Source organism: Loxodonta africana, chromosome 15 (genome assembly GCF_030014295.1).
Source record: "Loxodonta africana isolate mLoxAfr1 chromosome 15, mLoxAfr1.hap2, whole genome shotgun sequence".
NCBI classification, from domain to species: Eukaryota; Metazoa; Chordata; class Mammalia; order Proboscidea; family Elephantidae; genus Loxodonta; species Loxodonta africana.
In genome coordinates this window covers 80,591,023-80,613,387 of record NC_087356.1, presented here as the reverse complement: position 1 = coordinate 80,613,387, position 22,365 = coordinate 80,591,023, and the positions used below count along the sequence as shown (strand labels likewise).

Below are 22,365 nucleotides of genomic sequence, written 5' to 3'. Positions count from 1 at the left end.
CACATATACATGTTCTAATCCTCACTAATACTTTGCAAAGGACCATTACTCCTTGTGCGCCCTTTTTTTTTTTTTTTTTTTTTACAGGCGAAGAACATGAGAATCAAGAGAGTTTGAGTGACAGAGTCAAGACAAGAATTAAGGTGCTTTGACTCTTGGTCCAACATTATATACACTAAGTCATATTTCCTCACTTTTTTCTACTGCAGACATTAAAGTCAGCTATTTTGATGGAGGTCAAGAAATCCTGGGTTCCAAGAAACGCTGGTATGAATATGGGAATAAATATCTGACTAAATATACCATCTAAGCATTAATTTTCTATCATTATCTTTCTATTTTCAAAGACAGAATTCCCACTTCCTACATGCTTCTCTCCCAAAGGGTCCTGAAGATCTTCTCAGGAACTCTTTTTTTCTTAGGAACATAGAGTACTAGCTAAAGAAAGATAACATCACCCAGTCAGTGAATTGGGGGCTTTTACCACGAAGGACTCTTACCTCGGCTGGGAACCTTATTTCTACTGAATGCAGCAGTTGGCTGATGTCGGTACGAATGTATCCCCAATTCCTGTGCATGGTTCACAGTTCCTAGTAAAGATTCAGGGTCCCCAGGTCCACTGGTACGCAAGAGCAGGGGGCTGTCGTGGCAACCTTTGGTCAATGTATTTGAACTCTTATTGTCTAAAAAGCCATCCTTGGCCCCCTCACACGAGCAGTCCTCTTCCATGCTCTCTGAATGCATTAGTGCTGGCTGGTGAGCATACCCGTGGGTTGGGGTGGGTGAAGAAACCTGTGAGATACATTCTTGCGCCCTGATTTGTAGAAGGTGCTGGGGGCTGGTGTGGTGGTGGTGATATGAGTCAACGTTTTGATAAGGTAAAGCCTGGTGCTCTGTCATACCCTGTCCCCCAAGATTGGAAGCCAGACTCCCAGCATCCCCTTGGTTCATATGCCTGAACAACTCTTGATATTCTTGCTGTTGCTGCTGCTGCTGCTGTCGTTGCTGCTGCTGCTGCCTTTTAATGAGCTGTGCAAACTCTGCTGGGGGCAGTCGAATGTCCGAGTGGCCGGTGAGCGAATGCCGGGGAGAGAGAAGTCCTTGAAGGATGTGGGGTACCTGCTGGTGTCTTGTATAGTCTGGTGGCGTGGGGGACAGAAGGGCCTGCTGTAGTGCTGATGTGGTATAGTGCGGTGGCTGCTGATGTGCACTGGGAGGGAAGGTGGGGAATTGGTCAAGTGGAGGGACTTTCAGGGCTTGGGTTGGAGAGAACCCCACTCCCGTTGAAGGGCTGTAGCTGCTGGCGGGACCCCGGGACTGGTCCGAAAACAGATGGGGGTGTAAATGCGCCTGGTCGTAGTTGGCAGGGGAGAACCGATTCACGTTCAAGCTGCAGACACAAAAGGGAGTGAGTACCACGTAACAGGCATGCTAGACTCCCTGGGGAATAGCTACTCCTCCTCCTTAGTAGGGAGCACCCGCTGGTACAAAGAACTGAGGTGCAAAACTGGGAAAGACATAGCTGTATGCACCATCCCTAAACATCCCCTATTCACCTACCCAATAACTGCTAAGGGACTTAGGGCAATCAGCATAACAGATCCAGCTCTAACTTGAGGGCAGCAGCTTGGCCTGTTTCAAAACACCATTTGAGCTACCTTAGAAGAGTGACAGAAGGAAAGAATCTAAAATGGACAACCTCCTCTCATAAGCCATTTTCTTCTTTGCAAATAAACAGCAAGGTAGCTTTGCCATTTTCCTCCTCTGTCTCATTAGCATCTTAATCTAATAGGTTACAAGTGCATCCCAAACCCATCTTCCTGATTTTTTGAAAGGATAAAAAGTATGTGGCTTAACAGCACAGTCCAGTCAGACTCATTCTCTCTCCCTCCTCCTCTCTCTCACTGCTAAGGGGCTTCCTCCCAACTGGATCACCTGAATAGATGGCTGGGTGAATTTAGGCAGCCGCCTTACCTGTGGGCCTCTGCACTGTCAGCACTCAGCTGCTTGGACAAAGGCCGGTGCCCGTAGCTGAAGGTGGCCATCAGATTGGTACGATGTTGCATCTGAATCTGACTGGCACTGGGGCTGATGGAAATGCCCCGCCCAGCTGAGCCTGCAGCTGTCCCTGGCATGTTGCTGAGCATGTCGACAGGCTCCTGCACTTGGATGGTTACCTGCTGTGCCTGGGGGGGCTGCTGCATGCCCAAGCAGGTTAGTGCCACGTTCGGAGGAGGAGAACAGTTCTCAGGCTGCTGGGGGAAGACTGCACTGCGGGATGGTAAGCCTTGAAACTGGGAAGGAGATGCAGCACCTGGAGAGAAAGGATCCGCAGAGTGACCAAATGCCCAGGTTATCTGGAAATAATGGAGCTAGTAAGGATACTCAAGTCTGATGCCATCTAGAGCAGTACTTTTCAAACTTCAGTGTGCCTAAGACTCATCTGGAGAGCTGATTAAAACACAGACTCCTGGGTCCTACGCACAGAATTCTAACTTAGTAGGTCTGGACAGGGCTCCAAGAATTTGTATTTCTAAAAAAAGGAAAAAAATAAATAAATACACTCCCTTAGAATTTGGTCCATGGATTATACTTTGAATAGCTCGGATCTAGGGCAGTGCTTCTCAGACTTTAATGTGCGTACAAATGGCCTGGGATTTGTATACAAATGGCAGATTCCAGTTCAGTCAATCTGGAATGGGACCTGAGATTCCACTTCTGCAAATGTTCACTGGGGAACCCACTTTGAGTAGGAAGGGCCTAGAGGACAATTCAGACTTTTTTCAAGGATGCCTAGGGAGACTGGCAAGGGATCTAGATTGTGTGGCATTACTTAGAGATTACTCAGTTTTGGAATAGATAAATACTCAAAGCACTGTTTTCTGAAGACTCATACCAATCATAGTATACTAATCGTCACCTCTATCTAAACACCCACAAGAGAGCATCCCACATGCACAAAGGATGATCAAATTGAGGCACGACAATAAAGAAGATTCTGCTAGAGGGTTTTATTAAAAATATTAAGAATAGTTGACTTTATTGAGAACAATTTTGTGCCAGGGATTGTTTCAAGGGCTTTACATGTATTTACACATGAAATACTATTATTATCCCCAGTTCACATTTGAGAAAACTGAGGTACACTGAAGTTTAAGTTACCTAAGTTTTCAAAACAAAGAAGGTGGTGGAACCAGGATTCAAAATAAGGCAGTCTAGCTCTAGAGCCCACATCCTTACACACTGTGGTACTCTGCCTTTGAGATCAATGGTTTGTGAAGCTCAAGACTAAGACTGTCACTTTTTCCATGTGGCATATAATGGTTCCGTCTAAACCTCCCCACTCACCGTGAGACTGGATCATGGCACTGCTCATGGGGGGAGGACTATTACTGGGTTGCCTGAAGAGATGGTTGTTGGGGTGGCTGGGGGGTGGGCTTGAAGGCTGAATCCTTAACCTTAAAAACAACAAAACCAGGTAAATAAATAAACCTCCTGAGATGACAGTACAATCTTGAAGTCAGTTTCAGCCATATGATAATACAAGTAGATAACCTTTTTTTTTTTTTTTTAGTTCTGATAAACCTCCAACTAGAAAAACATATATGAACCATCCACCACGGTCTGCTTAAAGCCTGTCCACATCTTGTTTTACCAGACTTCCCAGAAGAAGAGGCAGAGTTCATGATGGGCCTGTGTTTGTCCTCCTATATTGGGTATCAGATTTTTTATGGGGCTAAAAAAATGAACTGGCACAAGAAGTCAGAATTTCAGGGAGGCTCCTGAAATTTAAATTGGTGTCTCTCCTTTGGTGTCTCTTCTTCCAAGATGAATGCTAAAGTCAGTCAGTATTTCCCATGAGTCAGGCCAAGGACACCATACTGGAGAGACAGTGGCTTAGGCATAAAACACAATGAGTCATTACCTCTGCAGCTGGTGGGTGAGGAGGGCTGGCTGATTTTCACATGCAGCCTGAAGAGGTGGAGAAGGTTGAGGAGGACAGATAGAATCCTAAAACATGTGGGGGAAAGGAAAAATAATTGTGAGCTTGAAGATTAATCATAGCTATTCACAGGAAGGGAAGAAACAGAACTGTGACTGAGATTTATACTCTTGTTGTTCATCAAAAGGTTTGATTACCTTTACTGAAACATATCAGCCATAAACAACTCAACTGCACTTTGCCCTGAGTGATCTCCTCCAAAATTCATAGGCAAATTAGCCTGAAAGCAAACTCCAAACAAGTTGGAGAAAGCAAAGAGTGAAGGCCTACTTGAATTTGCTGCTGGAGAATTTGATGGTGCTGCTCCTGCTGGTATAGCATATGCTGCTGCTGGGTCTTCTCCAGGGTTCTTTCATCAATCTGCCCCCCGTACATCTTCTGCAGCTGCTCACACTCCTGAAGGGAAAGCAGTTAATACAGATGGGATGCAGCCAGTCCCACCCCATGCAGTGATCTCAGCAGATGCAGATCTGCCTCAAGGTCTCATTGGCAGAAAGAGCCACAAAAGAAAAGTGTCCTTGATGAGCAATAAACCCGTTTATATAAGTATTTTGTGTACTAAATAGATCCATACTCTTCTGTATGAAGGAATGGGAAACACCAAGGATGGGTACAAGTGAAAGTGTCCAGTGTGAAATGTCAAAGCACATGTCACGCAAGGCTTAGTTTGGACGTCAGGAAGGCAAAAAGAAATCAGCCCATTAGAGAAGCTTGGAGGTATACTTCCTTCCTCTGGGAGCATCACTCCATACCAACTGGCGAGTATACCAGGGGGTAGCAGTGTAGAGCAGGCTCCAATGAGACCCAGCTACCTACAAATCATCAGACAATGCCAGGGTTGCTTAGAAGTCCTTTCCTGGTGCTTCCCACTGAAACCCAAGCCCAGAAACTCCTCTCCAGGAGAAAAATCTAGTCCCTTCATAGGGTAGGCAAGTTTGATCCTGGAGAGAGCTGTACATAACAAGAAGTAAGGAAAGATCGTTAGAAAGCTATCCTTTTTCCAACCTATAAAACGGCATTGTTGTTGACATGAAGGGGGCAGAGTGTTAAATACCCAGTCCTCCTGCAATACTGGTCTCTGTCACCCATCCTTCTTCAGAGATGCCTGCTATCTCTTCCATTACCTGCTGCAACTGTTTGATGCTGCTGTTGTTGCCCATTTTTTCCAGGTGAGCTTTGAAGGCCTGGATGCTTGCAGCCCCATCTGAGAACCGGCGCACAGGGGAGAAACGCTCCGTAGGGAGGTGCAGGGTATTGGAGTCCTTGTAGGTAGAGCTGAATACATGGGAAGAGAAGGTTAGGGGCTAGGACTCAGGGGTTTTGATCAAATCACATAGGGACTGCTGTTCCAGATGAACACAAAGATGGCTGGCTGCATGTGCGTCCCTGCATAGTACGCCATCTCCATGGGTCAGTTGTTTCCCTACCCTGCTTCCTTTTAGAGAGCTCCAGGTGCACATCTTCCATTTCCACTTACCTTCAGTTGGCTTAATTTCCAAGCCCGATGAGATCCTGGGATCAAATGTGTCCAGTTCTTACAATATATTAGGCCACAGAGAGAAGAGCATCACAGTATCCCCTGGGCCAGGCTGTACGGGAGCGCTTCCTTTCACAATCATGTCTCTATCTAGTGCCTTATTAACCTAAAATTCACTGTGTAACCCAAAGGTTTCCCTGAGCAGTAGTCTCTGTACGACCAGAGGGCAACAACAATCAGCTCTGTGGTCAAGGGTCTGGCCTGGAACTCATAGCTTCTGTGCTGACAGATGGGCGATGGGCGGAGTGGGGTGGGGGGAATAGGGATATCTGATACTGCAGTTGGAAACAGCACATTCTTAAGGAATGTGGGCCTCAGGATTCCGCATGTACCTGGTCAACTCAAACAAGGTTACCTACTGTGAAAATGAACTTCCCAGAATAACAGCACCCTCCTAGCCCCCTAGTTAAAGAGGGATCATGTGGATTACCTTCAAAAACCCCACTGCTCAATCAGAACACAGCCAGAATCTTACAGAAAGAAAGAACACGCTATTGATAAGGAATGCCTAAGACAGCATCAGGTTTAGACGCTAACACCTACACTTGTGACCTAATCAGCAAGAGATGTTTACGGGTTTGAGGTAAGCAGATAAAAGACTGCCAACGCAGCATTCCAACAGCTGATGGAAAGGATCAGGGGTTCACATCCAGGGCAGAGATAACATTATACTGAGCTATGGGTAAAATGATGTATCACCTTGCCAGTTATGCATTTTGGACTGAAGCAAAACAACAGCTTTAACAAAAAGAAGCAGGTTATTTAGGGAAGGTCTAGAGGGAACTGCATGATTGTCAGAGAGCTCTGGCAGCAGGTGGAAGCTCTTTTCCCTTGCTTTTCTAATGAGGACTTCCGTTCAGACTCTACTGAAGCTTGACACAACTGTACTAAATGAAACGAGCACAAACATATTTGTATCAGTAACACAAAAGACATATGATTTTGGGGGACACAATCCAGAAACAGTGACCGCAAAAGCTGCTTTCAGGAGCAGTTCCTCAATGCTTTTAATTTCGGTTTCTCTTTCAGACTTTGTGAGTTAAACCAAGCAAGTACTATTTTCTCTTAAAACTCGATTCCTACACTTTCACTCTTCTGATAGTGGACACATTTCTGATTCACTCAGAAAGCTGTCTTCTTGAAGCAGTCAATATGGTCTACACAAAAACCACTCTCTACCACCGGAGAAGGTATTTTGGGACTTTGTCTACTCAGGCTGTAAACAGACTGGTAACTCAGGTCAGTCCAGCACAGTTACTTCAGAGAAACAGTTCTGATGTAGCTGCTCATTTTGGAAGCACTGTGTTTTATTTTTATTAGCAATTGTGTTCAAACTCAGGACACCCTCTACTAGGCTGAAATTCCCACTACACTCTTCAAATAGGGACTTGGGACCCAACTGTTATAAAACCTGTCTTGTGTTAGCACAAAATGAGTCAGTCAATAACATTAAAAAAAAAAAAAAAAAAAGTTTTTTAATCACCCATTTCCAGAATTGGAAAAGTTGATCAGACCCCTTCTTCTGTCTCCATGTTGGACTTCATCTAGTCTACTCCAGAAGAATAGCTAATATACGCTGTTCTTTAATACAGAAAATGAAGAGAATTCAATAACCTATTCTGGCCACCCGTTATCAGTTTTATGGCCTTAGAACTTTCTTTCCCCCCTTGAATACTAACCTCAATCTCTCCTGTTGCCATATTTTGCAGTGACCCCATCAAGACTTGTTGAGTTTGCACCATCTCCTGCTCATAAGGCATTCTGTTTCTTTCAATTCATACTGGCTTGGCCACAGGAAACTCTTGAAATACTCTATCAAGAGTGTTCACATGAAAACAGACAGCAGACACATTTCCAGCAGGCAAGGCCTTGACAATGACACCAGGCAGGCTGGAAACCACACAAATGGAGCTGTGGGCCAATGTGGTCTTCCTTCAGTGACAAACGTGAACAGGATAGGGGCTGCAATAAAGGCTGGCTGTGGAGGTGTGCTGATCCTCCTGCTTCCCTGGATAAGAACACCTCCCAAAGAGTATGCAGAAGTAAGTGAGGGCACCCAAAGGACTTCAGCTACACAGCAAATTCTGACAGGGGCTGAAAAATGAAGTGTCAAGCTGTGGGTGAGGGGAAGATGGAGACAAGGAAAGATGAAGTAATAAAGGGTCTATTTGGTTAAGAGTGTACAGCTCAGAGCTATTGAGAAATCCTGGGAAATTTATGGGGAAAGAAAGAAAGAAAGAAAAGCTCTGCAAGAAATTGCTTAAAGTACCATTTGATGTGAATTAATAATGTAAGTCCTGAGAGATTTTCAGGAGAAAAAATAATGCCTTTCTGTGCCATCAGAGTTTTCTCTGCTCCTCCTAACAAACCATTTTTACCAAGTCTTTTTACTAAGTTATTCGAAAAGCTTATCTTCCTTCGTTCAGTGTTCCAGCGTGGCACTAATTATGTCTCAGCCTGCTCATAGTTCACCTGTCTCTGCTGATTACATCCGTGCTCAGCGGGTAACTAAGCCACAATAAAAACACTGTGTCAAGCTTACTAGTGTGAGCTGGTTCTGAGAGTCAATAAAAACACACTTATAAACCTAATTTCCTTGGAAATTCCTGCTTTTCACCCTTTCCAAGTAAGACTGCTTTTCAGTGTCCCCAAGAGAGACTGGAATAAAGGAAGCTCTAGTAACATGGTGGCGGCTCTGAAAGCATGTCCCATTAGCTTGCGGACAGCTTCAGAATGGGTATAGCTAAGATTTTCAGTCATCAAGGTATTCTGGGAAGAGAATCATCTTAATCTAGCAAAGTGTCCTGGCCCCCCGTTTCCAGCATACTTGGATTCAATTTTGTGAAGTTTTCTTGGTTAGGATGGTTAAACTTGTTTTCATGTCTTCAAGAGAATGAATTATAAATGTAACAGAGACTAGCAAAAAGATTTTGCCATCAGAATATTGAAAGGATGGCTTCTCAAGCACAAAACCTCAGAGAATCCAGCATCTCTGCTCTACCATTCACAAAGGGATGTATCTTCCTCCAAATCCAAGCTCATTGTTCAATGGTAACATGATATGAAATGCTCATTCTTTTGAAGGCGATGGGTTATTAAAGGTTGGGTTTATCGACAGGGCTACAAATCTTCCTGTTTCCAGTTGGCTTCCTAACAGCTTCACATGCTTTCAGGTCTCAGGTTCAGTTTCATCTATGAGTCAACATCTAGAATCATGGCAATCAACTGCAGACAATAAACAGGTCTGCAAGATAATGGGAGAGAAGAACCTCATATTGCTCCGGGGCCCAGTAGAAAACCTTTGCCTTGTGCATTGCTTAGTGCAAGGAGCTGCACAGATGTAAGTTCAAGATGACAGCTGACTTCTATTTAAAGCCTTGATGCTAGTTACCATCACTGCAAGACTAGTCAGAAGGCTGCCTGTCCGACGAGCCTCAGGGGGCTCACACAGCTCATGTGGCTACTCACCGATGCTGATCAGGTACCAGGTGAGGAGGCCAGACCCGGGAACGGAAAGGCTGCTGTCCTAGCTGCCGTTGTAGGTCCGGTGGGATCTCAGCTGTAGGGTTGGTCATGGCCAGTGTGTGTCTTTTGGACCTATTTGCCAAGTACCTGCAACAAGCAGGAGCACATTTTATAGTAAAAAGACAGACAGGAATATTCTTCAGCCAGAAGCACTAGAAGTTAATCCAAAGCACTCCGAATGAAACAGTGCCAGAGCTTAAAAAGAGCTCAATGGCAGGCAGATCCCTGACTGGATGGAAGTGAAACATGTTACTGGCCAACAAAAGTTGGCTTAATACTGAGGTGGCTGAATTTTGAACCTAACAGTAGCCACTTAAGAGAAGACAGAAAGCAGATCTAGCTCACCAAGATAAGAGGATCAATTTTCCCTACTTCAATCCATTCAACAAAAGAATTTTTCAGCTTGTTAATTTTATCGCTCCGTCCCTCCAAATTTTCAAAACACAAGGTGGTTCTCCAGGTGAGAGGAAATGAACCCTAAAGAACTGTTCCTAGGGGAGAAGCAAGGGAGATATTCAAAAGGATTCCATAGGCCCAGGTTCTGAGACTTTCCTCACTGTAGGTCACTGAAAACAGATCCTTCCATTTGGGGATAAGTGAGTTCCAGAACCACCCCTTGCCTCATGCCTCATGACTATAACTCAATCACCAGAGAAGAAAAATTGATGTTGTCCCCAGGGACCTATCAATCTCTACAGAAGGAAGAAATAAAACCACACGAAAAGTTTAGAATTGTTTTATAGGAGAAAAAAGGTATGGCAAGAAAACAGAAGAGCTTCAAAAGCTGAAGAAGTCCCCAAGCTGAAGAATTTTATTCTGAAGATCTTTCAGATTCACCACTTAATCAATGCCGTAGTAAGATATTAGTCCCCGTTTGTCTGGCTCATGACTTCCTCCACTACAGCTGCTGTTCTAGGGCATGAATAGACGAAGCATTATCCCTTTTTAGGACATCAAAACAGATGAGCATTTTAGCCTTTAAATGTTGATTTAAAGAAGGCAGAACTGGAGGAAGACCAAGTCAAAGAAGATAAAATAACTGCTGTCTATTTAAGGTAAAATGGCAGTAAATTTCCTAATTTTTCATTTCCTTGATCTCTATGACGCCAGCAGGGCCCATTTGCAACCTTATGTTCTCTGTTGTCCACAAAGTATAGCATCAACAGCATCGAGAGAGAAAAAAGAAAAAAAAAAAATCACCACAGTTTTCCTTCTACTGGCTAAGCTGTAGCAGGAGCTGGCCCACCTGCCCCCACCTGTCAAATTTAACTGTTCTCTTTCCACATGGACCTAGTTCCTCTTAAACAGGGGCTCTCATACAGAGCTGCTGGGGGGAGGAAGACAGTACCGGCCAGCAACTGCCAGGTTCTTAGAAAATGGTTTTCTTTTATTTTTAACTACTTTGCCCATTTAAGCTAAAAACAGTTAACAGACTGTTAATTACTGGTATGTAAACTTGCCAAAGAATAAGCCATTAGTAGTTTAATATCCATTTGATAAAGACACCCAAAATTTCCCCAAGAGCCCACGAAAACTGTTTTATTTCAACTTCCCTCAAGGAAAAAAACATATAATCTTGAAGAACACCTGTATTTCTGGGAAAATACATGCTGGATTGTGGTCAAACCCCCTCCCTGGAAAATAAAAGACAACTCCCTCAAAGGGGCATGCATGGAGCTGAGGACCACAGATAATGGGACAGAGATGAAATGAACAGTACAGCGTGCCTGACGACCACTGCCATTTTCTGTGAATTAGGCATCTCTCAACAAGGTTCTGCAAACAGTGGATATTTGCATCTGTCCCTGGACCAAATCCCATATTCTTTTTTTTTTTTCAACATATCTTTGCTGGTACGAGGGGGTGGAAGAAGCACAGAAGCACACAGCAAACAGTACAAGAGGTATTCATTCTCCTGGAAAGGAAGAGTCCATGCCAGAGGTCCATGGCCACACTAGCTAGGATCACTGTCATCCCAAATCTCCAACTCCTTTTCAGTAAAGAGTTCTTGGCAGGAAGGAGTAGGCTTTGTGCCTTGTGAATACTATCAGAGTTGCAATATGAAGGCAGGGGACAAGAAAGGAAGGAGGGAGGAGAGAAAAAGTTCTTATGGTTATTGCTGTCACTTAGGGGACTTCCAATGGCGCTTACAGAAACGAAACTTTCTGGGTAGTCTTCTGTGTACTTCCGTGTGGGGAGGAACATGCCATCTGGCTGGAGCAAAGAGACCACACAAAGGGTGAAGCTGCACTGTACCACCTCCTTGGGCAGAGGCGACCGTTCGTTGGTTGCAGGGGAGCCTGCCCAAGGACGTTCTGCAAGCACTGCCAGATGTCACATTACCTCTGCACAGCTTCCTGATCTGGCTCCCCATCCGAGCTCTCCTCGTCCACAGGGGTAACTGCTGGCACTGCCTGAAGAGAGACAGGAAGGAAAAGCTCAAGGTGGCGGCTTATTCTGCAATGTCTCCTATTCTAGAAACCAGACTTGGTCAGGGCCTTCTGTTAATGTCCTTATCTACAAAACTTTTCTAGGACCCCTGGGCCATACAGAACTTTCATACCTTTCTATTTTCTCATCTTTACCTTGCTCAGGTGATGTTAGTTTGGATTTCTTTCTCTTATTCATCTTCATTCATTTATTGATACAACAAATAGCTGAATGCCTACTGTGTCCCAGCAGAAAATGTGAATTTACAGATATAATCTTTGCCCTCGTTTTTACTGTTGAGTGGAAGATAAGAGATAAGTAAATAATTATAAAATCGCATGACCAAGTCCTCTAACAGGGCACTTGGGAATTTAGGAAGGCATCCGGGAGGAGGCAACACCTGATCTGAGACCTGAAGGACGAACAGGAGCCAGCCACACGAACAGGGAAAGGCATGGTGTTCTAGGCTGAGAGAGAAGAGAAGGCCTGCAGGTGTTTCAGGGCCAGAAAATATGGTAGAAGGTTGTTCACCTGAATGTGTCAGAATGGACCTGTTTCATATTAGTGTCATTTCCAGAGTTTAGATCTCTTAACTCTAGGAAAGCATAAAGCATATTTTCTTTTTTCCATAATGATTTTTTAAAGTAAATTTTAGTACATGACATATTTGCATAATTGCAATTCAATGTTTTAAAATAGGCATAGGCATTACCCACCAAAACATACACAGTGTGTGAAATGAGAACCACCGTGTTGCATTCGTTACTACCACTGTTCCTCTCTGCATGTGGACGGGAATCCTGTGCATCCTTGGTAGCTACTCACAGCCTGGTGGTTCACAGAATCGCCAGGTCTCACCAAAATTCATACTTCAAGTATTACAGAAGAGCACTTTTTAAATGATGACCGTTATAAAACAAAACGAAGCAAAATAATAATAAAAAAAAAATTTTGGGGCGGGGGGCGGTAATTCCATTGTTTGAGTATCTCTAGGGTTTCCAAGTCCCTTACTACCGCTCAACAAGGGTAGGATGAACAGGGCTAGGCAGGAACTGGCTACAGATGAGGCCAGAGAGGAACACTACAGCCAGTTATAAATGGCCTTGAATACCACATTAAGTTTATTTTGAGGGAGGGCAGTGGCGAATAACTAAAAGATTTTAAACAGGGACATGATGTTGTAAGATTTATTTTACAAAGCTAGCTCACTTTAGTTGCAGTGTAGAAAGGGCTGGTGATAGGGATCAGGAGATAAGACCAGAAGCAAAGAAGCCAGTTAGGAGGCCACTGTGCTAATCTAGGCAAAGGATGACAGTGACCTGAGTTACGGAAAAGGCAGTAGAGATGGAGAGAAGTAAGAAATTTAATCCACAGGAGCTAGATAACTGATTTGCGATGGGGAATAAGGGAGAAAGAGAATTAAAATTAAACCAAAACCCACGCTCCTAGCTTGTGTAACCAGGAGAATGACTGTGCCATTCACTGTTACCTGGGAGTGGGGTATGGGGGAGGGGGAAGGAGAACAGGTTTCACAGTCATGATAACTTTGTTTGGGGACATGTTGAATTACACTTGTCAGTACTAACGGGATAACCAACTAAATCCGTCCAGTAAAACCAACAACCAACCCATTGCCATCAAGTCGATTCCAACTCATAGCGACCCTACAGGACAGAGTAGAATTGCCCCACAGGGTTCCCAAGAAGCGGCTGGTGGATTTGAACTACCGACCTTTAAGTTAGCAGCTGAACGCTTAGCCACTGTGCCACCAGGTAGGCAGTCATGTAATCTGACGTGAGCACCTCAAAAAAGCATTCTGGACTGAGAATCAGATGGTGACTAAAATAATGGGAGTAGACAAGTCATCCAGAAAGAGTATGTACAGTCAGATTAAAACACAGCCTAAGATCAAACTCTGGGTTTTGCCAACTGAAGGAACGAGCAGAAAGTGAGCCTGAAAAGGAGAAGCAGGAGTTTTTATGGTGTCACAGAAGCCAGAGAAAGAAAATATTTCAAGGAGAAAAATGGTCAACAGTGATTAACTAGTAGAGCTGGCAGTCTAAAATGATAGACTAAATAAAAATGTCCATGGGATTTACCAACAAAAGCTTGTAGGAAACCTTAGCAAAAATAGTTACAGTGGACAGAGTAAGTCATCCCACATCCCATAAACCTGTTCCTGATCCTTCATAACCTTCATTGATCTTGCCCTTCCCTGAAAGCCTCTGTCACCTAATCAAGTTATTTGCTTTGGCACTTAGTCACATGTGGCCTTTTATTATTATTCAAATACTTCACACTTGTCTTCCCACGTTATAAGCTCAGCAAGGCCAAGGACAAATATGTAATTCTTTTGTTTTCTTAGCAGCTGAGTTACTGAAAGGGTGGCCCATGGACCATGCTGGACTACAAACTAGTGTGGTATGTGCAGAAATCAAACATAAGTTTTTATAAACTTTTATAACAATTTAACAGCAATTTCGTCTGTTGAATAAAAGATTTAGTCTTACATTTTGTGTTTTTAAATTTTCATTTTTCTAATAATTCACTTCTACTATATTTAAAAAAAAAAATTTTTTTTTTTTTACTGTATTTTATAGAAGTATTAATCCATGATGGATTGAAGGAAAAAAAAAACAAAGCTGGTCCTCTACCACAGACAGTTTAAGAGTCACTGCCCTAAAACACCTAATGAGGCCTGTGGACACAGTCAGTACCCAATCTCAGGGTACTATGGGATTGAATGAGTGAATAAATGAATGAATGAATGAGTTTACTTATGACAGGAAAATAACCGGGAATGAACAGAACCCAAACGAGGAAAAAAAATCTTTGAAGGTGGCCATCGTAAAAAAAAGACAGGACTGACCAGGAAGAGCTTGTGAAAGCCAAACAGTCAAGTGATCCCAGGCTGCACTAAAAATGTGAGGTATTGTTGATCGAAGAAGATAGCGTTGGTGAGAAGGTCAATTTTAGAAACCAACCTAAAAAGTAACTGTACACAGAGAAAAGCTTCTATTCAACTGCCTTCTAGCAAAGAGGTTATCTATGAGAAAGCTTTGGGTTAGGCTCCTACTTCCCTGCCTAGAAGCTGATAGGAACGTAGCTATACTTAACTAGGGGGACTGTAAGTAGCCTACTGCAGATGACGTTCTCCAGAGGCAGGTGTAAAAATTATTTGGGTAAGTAAGGAGCTAGCCAACTATTAAATCGAGAGAATTCTACTAGCCTGAAGAAAATGGGAATATATTAAGCATCATAAATTTAGAGAAAGGAAATTCAGACATTTAGGTTGAAGACTCCCTGGATTCCCAAATCTAAGCCCACACCCTCCTTATCAAAAGCCTCTGGGAAAGTACGTCGGGCTCTGTGCTGCTACTCACTGGTGTCATGGTGACAAGCGGGGAGGGTCCCCGTGGGCGCTTCAGCAGCTGCTGGGCATGCAGTTGGATGTTGGCTCCTCCATCTGATGCCCTCCGGCCAAGGGGGCCCATCCCATTCAGCAGCTGTAGGGTGGGTGGCTGTAACAGGGACTGCTCCTGCCAGGAGGAGAGTGGGAAGGATAGATCAGTAAACTGAAAAAAAAAAAAAAGCAGGGGAGAGAATAGCCATACTCTAATCTGCAGAAATCAAGGGATCCTTTGAGAGTGATCTAGACTAGCAAAATCTCCCCTTTCACCCAAGCTACTTTACAAGAGAAATTCTCCTTCTCTATAAGGAAACCCTTAAATCCTGGGGAAGGTCCCTTAAATCCTGGGGAAGGTCCCTTAAAGCCTCTCAAATGAAGTGCAAGTTTGTTTCTTCTGGGGCAAGCCGTCTCCCCTATCAGGTACCTTGTACTCCAGCTGCCCAGCTGGCTGCAGACTCTGCATGGGCAGCAGGTTATGCACCAAGTTCACGTTGGGAGCCACCTGCAGGAACGGAGCCTGCGGGCTGACTCCGGGAAAGCCAGGTAGGAGCTTTTGCAGATCTTCCATAACTTCCGTGCTGACAGAAAACAGGATGAAGGAGATGGCCTGGTTAATATTATTACTCAAAATTGATAGCATGGCTAAGTTTAGTACAATTTACTTATTTTTAACTTTCCTCCTAAATATGTATTTTTCTCTACAATCCCAGGGCAAAGTAGACACCTAATTTGTGGGATTTTACTCTCTGTCACTTTATTCTTTGGGACTGAGAGCACTACTCTTCACTGACCACTCATGTAAAACCAACACTCTGAGCCAAGAGGAAACACTGGCAACAGTCCAGTTCGGGTTTTCAAAGCTTGGAGGTGCACAGCCAGTTTCTGGAGGGCACAGGCCATCCGCTAAAACAATGGCTACCCAAAGTAGCAGCTGATTTACCAGGGAAAGAATGCAATTACTCCTGTCAGTGATGATGGGACAGCTAAGTACTAGATGTGCAGGGCTGTCATGCTACAACAGTAGGTTTTTACAGCATACTTTAAAATAAGAGATCTTTCCACTAATAGAGGGATGCAGGACTCCACCCCTTTGCGGCTGACACAGACTTTGGAGCCAGAACGTTCACTACTGCCTGTTAGGTCATAGGCTGAGTAAGAGAAACGTAAAGCAAGCAAAGCAAGGGAGGGTTTTTTGGAAATTCACTCAGAGAAAAGAGATTATTTATAATAAGAAACCAGCTCTGCCCTTAGATGAACTTTCAAGAGAACTCTTGCCACAACCTTCTCTTCTCAACTCAGCAAAGAAAACATCCATAAGAAGTAAAGCTATTCCCAACATTGAGAGTCTCTACTGTAGAACAAAAATGGAGAGAGCTATTCTTCAGAGCATCCAAGGATGGAATTGCAGATTATTTGCCGAGTGTGATGGCATCAAGGAACATCTTAAAGGATTATTTTGGGAAAACATTTTGGGAAACTGGTACCTGTTCAGTGTGTTTTTGGATTCTTGGTTGCTTAATTTGTTATTTTTCTGCATTTATAAATTAAATCACATCATCTGTCTTTACCTACCTACATTAATCTTGCATTAGAACATCTCTAAAACAACATTAGAAGACAAACAACATTTCTAAAAGCTGTCAAAATCAGATAAATTTTAAGGGGTACTTTTTTTAAAAATAATTTTTATTGTGCTTTAAGTGAAAGTTTACAAATCAAGTCAGTTTCTCACATATAAACTTATATACACCTTACTACATACTCCAATTACCCTCCCCCCAATGAGACAGCCCGCTCCCTCCTTCTAAGAGGTACTTTTATGTGACTTAAATCAGAGAACCTCAATCTTTGTGGGCAAAGAGGCTATGATGCTTTTCACCAAAGTACTGTAGTTAATTGGTATGATGCTGGCTAATGGCCCATGAAACACTAAGGACAGCTTTGTAATTCTTTAGTCCAATTAAGTCTGATCTACCAGGGACCCTGAATTGAGTTAAATACTTGTCTTGGCCACTGGATCAGATCTCCTTTGGGGGATACAATGAAGTAGGAAAAACGTGCCATGGTAGAAACTGGACGTCAGAAGCAAATTCCTTGCCCTCTTAATTAGGGTTGTTGACCAGATACTCACCGTGGGTCAGCCACCCCCACTGTGTGCCTCCTCATTGACAAATAGCGGACCAGTGCTTCAGGGGAAGGCTCTTCACCCTCATCACTGTCTAAGTTCACTGTGCCATCCGCCTGAGGTGGAGGGAAACACAATACAATTAGAAAGAAGAAGGAAAGGAAGGAAGGATATGGAAAAGAAAGGGGTTTCAGCTGACAATTATCAGAGGTTGCTACTTGCCTCCACAATTTGGTTCTCTGGATTGATCAGCTGCACCTGGGGAACGCTGATATTCACCGTGGTACTTGCCTGCTCCGCCTGGAAAGCAGCACATATACAGACACACATACCTTAAGCACTAGAAGGAAATAATGATAGTTTTTTAAGTATTCTTCATTACTAAAGTCTACATTTCTACCCCTGACTCTTCGATTCCTCTCTACCCTTAGAAGTTACAACCGTGAAACATTCTTTAGACAGGAAGTCTCTTCCAATGATTTACTATTTCTTAAAACAAAATGCAACTACTGTTGCCTATCCTAAGTATTGGAATGCTCTTCCATCCTCTCCTTCAAAGAAAGGTTCAGATCTTTGTTTGATCTCTGATAAAGGAAGAAGGAACAGAGGGAAGGAAGAACAGGAAACCCTCTTGACTCAGGGTTAGTGAGTAATGACTAACACTTTGCCCTGGTGTTACCTGTCCTAAATCAGGTCACTGGAGTTACTGCCCACCTGGATATTGACTGGTGTTTGAAAGGCCATGGCTCGGGGCATGCCAGGTGCTCCAACACGCAACGTTTTATGTCTCTTATGTCGATCACACAGCAGGCTGTAGATTGCACTATAGTGATCATAGGCATCTGATCTTAATGACTACCAAGAGAGAAGGGAAAGGAGTGAAAACTCCCGATGAAATGGCATGTCATTGACCAAAATCTTTTCAGTAATAACGCTAGAAGACCAAAGCCTTCCTTCCTTCTTTCCAAGGCCCGGGGAGGGACAGAGAAAGGAACAGAAAGAAAACAAAAAAGAACCAAGTTCCCAAGAAGGAGAAATATTGGGGAAAGCAGCATAGAAGGAGGGCTGCTATATTTCACTTTGTTCTCCACTTCTTTAGAGATACCTGTAGTGTCCTCTCTTTGTCCAACCCCATGTCCTCCATGGCCAAGAGGACATCTTCATTCAGGGGGTCCGCCTGCCTTTCTTCCTTTAATTGTTGGCATTCAGCTATTAACTGTAAGTCGTAAAAAGAAGTAAGCTATCAAACCTCCAATTAACCATGTCAACACGGCATATCATAAGCAATGATCAAGCTGTTCAATGCTGGGTCCATATTATTATCTCATTCCTAGCTAGAGATTATTTTGGCCTCAGACAAAGCCTAAACAAGAGTCCTGGGTATTCAGTTGTAAGCAGACAAGATCCCTGTTTCCTGAACTCCTTGGGGTACCTAGGCTGGCTACAGTGGTTTAAATAAAGGTGTTCTTTTTTTAACTGAGCCATTAAACTGGGCACGCTAAGATGGGGGAAGGAGAAATCCCCGTGGTAGGTGAGCTACAGAACATGGGCTGTACTGTGTCAAAAGCCAGGAAGGGACTATGATTTGGGGACAAATGATAGGGAACTAGTTTCACTCTTCTCCCAACAACTCATCTTGTTTTAAATTTCTTCTTGCTTGCTTCACTTGCTGCTTTAGTATCACACAATAGTTTTTTCCCAACGCCTGCCATTTTAGGTCACACACAAAAAAAGAGCCTGCAGTAGCTCTAAGAGTTGTTCTCTGAGGCAAGTGGTACCCAGCTCACCCTGTCAAAGTTGGGATCGGCATCCCCTAGCTTCATCCACTTGTGTTTGCAGATCTGCTCCATGGAGAGGCGCTTATTTGGGTCTAACACCAGCATGTGGCGGATCAAGTGCTCACATTCTGCAACAGACAAACAGCCTGCCTTCAGTTCTTGGTGAGGGGAGGCACCAACGGTGCTGAGAATCTATAAGGCAATGTGAGCAGGCGGATTTTCAAGCTCCTTGCTTCTAATTTTGTCTCTCTTGCTCCTTGATCCTACCCACTTCATTGCTTACTCCAGAAAATGACTGGGTAAAGGCAGAAAGAGATGGAGAAATTCAAATCTGGCAACTGGTTAATGCCTCCACTATAAGTCTGACCAGAAAAAGTCTGTGGTTAATTCATGGATTTCATTTATTTATATTATATATGGCCCATTTAACATAGTTAATGAAGAGTTGAATATCCTCTAAAGAGATTCAGTATCTTACAAGGTTCTTAAAATATTCAGCTCTATTTTTTTTTGTTATCCTCCTATATGTATTCTTATGTGCATACTAATACTTTTGGCTTAGGTGCCCAATAGCTCTCTTCAAAACTCAGGGAATTTGAAATCTGTGATGGCATAAAGAGCGTGGGGAGAGGGGCACAGGCATAGGTATCTCCCCACCACACATCTGCTTATCATTTTTCTCAAAGTTGTTTAAACATTCATAGGTGCATTGAACTGGGCTGTGAATTATACAGATTCAAATCAATAGTTTGTTTTTTGTTTTTTTCCCTCCTGAGACTCATTACATACTATAACCCAACCAAAAACCCAATGCCGTTGATTGAGTTGACTCTGACTCATAGCGACCCTATAGGACAGGGTAGAACTGCCCCATATTATATATTACATATTATATTGCACAAAAAACAATGGATTCAAAATCAAGAGGCCTATATTCTGATTTTAAAACCATCCTTTATTTCTGTTTTCTCATCTGTAAATTGGGAGTGTTGAGGATGACAGGGAAGTAGTTGTGACAGAGGTGGTGATGATGATGATGACAGTAGTCTTCTGAGCACTTTACAATTATTACCTCATTCAATCCTCACAGTAACACTAGGAGAAAGGTACTATCATCATTCCCATTTTATAGAGATTGAAATTTAGCCACAGAGAAATTAAGAACCTTGTCCAAGATCACATGGTTAGTAAGCTAGATTTTAAACCAGAAAGTCTTATTCTTCAGCTGGTGCTCTTAACCACAGTGCTATACTGCCTCTATACTGCCTAGAATTGTCTTGGGGGTGTGTGTGTGTGTGGGGCGGGGGGGGGGGGGTGGAGGGGAGGATCCAAATTCTTGAGCCCTTAATTCAACATCTTTATCCAAGCCACAACCATCTCTTGCTTAGACCACTGCAAAAGTCTCCCAACTTGTCTTTCTGCTTCCATTCTTGCTCCATTACAATCCATTCTCCACAGAGATGCAAAAGGGTTTTTCTACAACATAAATCTGAGCATAGCACTACCTTCCCTATAACTCTCCCATGTTTTCCCATAACCTTTAGAATAAAATTCAACATCCTGGGCCTATAAAGCCCCTTCCTACCTCTCTGACCTCTTCTCCTGTGACTCTCCCGTTTGCTCACTAAGCTCCAGCTACACTGGCATTCCTTCTGGTCTCTGAATATGCTTAACACAGTCCCATCTAATGGCATTTACACTTGCTGTTTCCTTTAGCCGGAATGGCTGCTCCTTAGGCCTTCACATGGCTGGCTCCTTGTCATTCAGATAAAAGCTTAAATGTCACTTCCTCAGAAAGCTCTACCCTGACTACCTACCTAATCTAAAGTAGGACCCCATTAGACTAATTTTCTTCACAGCACTTATCACTGTGAAATCATCTTATTTATTTATTTGTTTATTGTCTAGCTCCCTCACCACAATGTAAGGCCCGTGTCTTTTTTCCTGATGTACCCAGTACCAAACTCCCAATGCAAAAAATGGTTAGTATGCCTAATAGAAGCTGAATAAATATCTACTCAATGTATGAATATATATTTATTATTTACTCTAATTAAATGAAGACTGTATTTGTAGAGATGCTTCTAAAAATATATAAAATTCTCTGTAATATATAGGTTTTAAAAATTTATTCTTCAATTTCGTTACAACTGTCCTGGAATAATCAACTGGTCAGTGATAACAGCAAAAATAAATTATTGCTAATTTTTAAAGACTTTCTATACATCACGCATCGGGCTTACTGACTTCATTTCATTTAATCTTCACAACAACCTTGAGTTAGACACTGTCATAAGCCCCATAAATGAAGATAGCAAAATTCTGAGAAATTAAATAACTTATTCGATATCACAAAGCTAAAAAATGGTAGAACTGGGACTTCAGAGGATTTCAAATCATCTTGATTACCTTGTTACACATTTTCACATGGATATAAATTGTCCGACCTCATTTTTCAGTGTAAGTTCAACTCTACAATATCCAAACTTTCTACACCATGCAGCAAACACCATTCTATGTCACTATTTTGAAAAAACCCAAAACCAAACCCACGGCCATTGAGTGGGTTCCAACTCATAGTGACCCTACAGGACAGAGTAGAACTGCCCCATAGGGTTTCTAAAGAGCAGCTGGTGGATTCGAACTGCCAATCTGAGTTACTGTGCCACCAGGCTCTACTGTTTTGAAAGGAACAGTAAAAGTAATTAAGAATAATTACTCTTAATTTTTAGTTTATCCTAACTTTAAAAGGAAATAAAGTCCCTATATCAAAATTATTCTATCTCAGGCAACAAAATTTTGTCCTTTATTTATGATTAAAAGTATATTCCAATACACTATGGATTCTAAAGACTGCACATGTAGTTCCTACATTCCTACAAAATAAATATCATTTACAACATTAAGCTTTTATTAAAATTATGTTTCCAGGGTAGGAAGCCTGGACTCCACAATTGTGACATCTGCATAAATCATAAATATCATCAACACACATTTTTGGTCTGCATTTCCTGAGAGGAAAATACACTCTTAGTTTAGCAAGCTGCTAAAGCTAAAGACCCTATGTAGGCAGAAGACCTCGGCCTGCTTCAAAAGTTGTGAAATTGTTGCTAAGACCTCTAGATGGCACTCTTCTGTTTTCCTTTGGTTTCCATATAAAATTTAGTGCATAAAAGGCAACCACATGAGTCCTGAATCAGATGCCCTGGGCAGAATCATATTTGGTTACAGGCTTGCTTTAAAACAAGGGTTTTCAAAGCAATTTCCTTAAAACAAAACAAAACAAAACAAAATATCATAGCAAGTTCTGATTAAAGGATGTTAACTAGTTAAATTTCAGGATCTTAAAACCTCTATTCAGCCATTCTTAACCATTATTTGGCCTCAGATCCTTTGAAAAAATCTGCACAAAAATCTGCACAAATATTTGCATAAAATCTAGGATGTTCAAGGAGCCCAAGAAGCTTGCTATATATCCCTAGATGCCTATAGGTCCCAGGTTAAGAACTCCCAGCTACAATATCAAAACCTAAAGGACAAGGGCCATGTGTATGCCCT

At 42.7% G+C, this 22,365-nt stretch overlaps 1 protein-coding gene across 6 annotated transcripts in view; it reads right to left on the bottom strand.

The window, feature by feature from the left end:
- SIK3 (SIK family kinase 3) overlaps positions 1 to 22,365 on the bottom strand; it is a 260,893-nt gene that overhangs the window by 14,264 nt on the left and 224,264 nt on the right. For 5 of the 6 annotated variants that reach the window (XM_010597896.3, XM_064269029.1, XM_064269030.1 and 2 more), the window contains 15 exons: positions 18,817 to 18,935; positions 18,135 to 18,245; positions 17,744 to 17,884; positions 17,252 to 17,329; positions 17,036 to 17,145; positions 15,329 to 15,482; positions 14,879 to 15,034; positions 11,409 to 11,479; positions 9,009 to 9,152; positions 5,128 to 5,278; positions 4,274 to 4,399; positions 3,926 to 4,011; positions 3,349 to 3,458; positions 1,975 to 2,314; positions 501 to 1,390 (listed from right to left, as the gene is read on the bottom strand). In XM_010597896.3, the coding sequence (XP_010596198.2) occupies positions 501 to 1,390; positions 1,975 to 2,314; positions 3,349 to 3,458; positions 3,926 to 4,011; positions 4,274 to 4,399; positions 5,128 to 5,278; positions 9,009 to 9,152; positions 11,409 to 11,479; positions 14,879 to 15,034; positions 15,329 to 15,482; positions 17,036 to 17,145; positions 17,252 to 17,329; positions 17,744 to 17,884; positions 18,135 to 18,245; positions 18,817 to 18,935 (2,787 nt within the window). The remainder of the gene's footprint in view (positions 1 to 500; positions 1,391 to 1,974; positions 2,315 to 3,348; positions 3,459 to 3,925; positions 4,012 to 4,273; positions 4,400 to 5,127; positions 5,279 to 9,008; positions 9,153 to 11,408; positions 11,480 to 14,878; positions 15,035 to 15,328; positions 15,483 to 17,035; positions 17,146 to 17,251; positions 17,330 to 17,743; positions 17,885 to 18,134; positions 18,246 to 18,816; positions 18,936 to 22,365) is intronic. The other variant, XM_010597897.3, reaches the window with a different exon arrangement.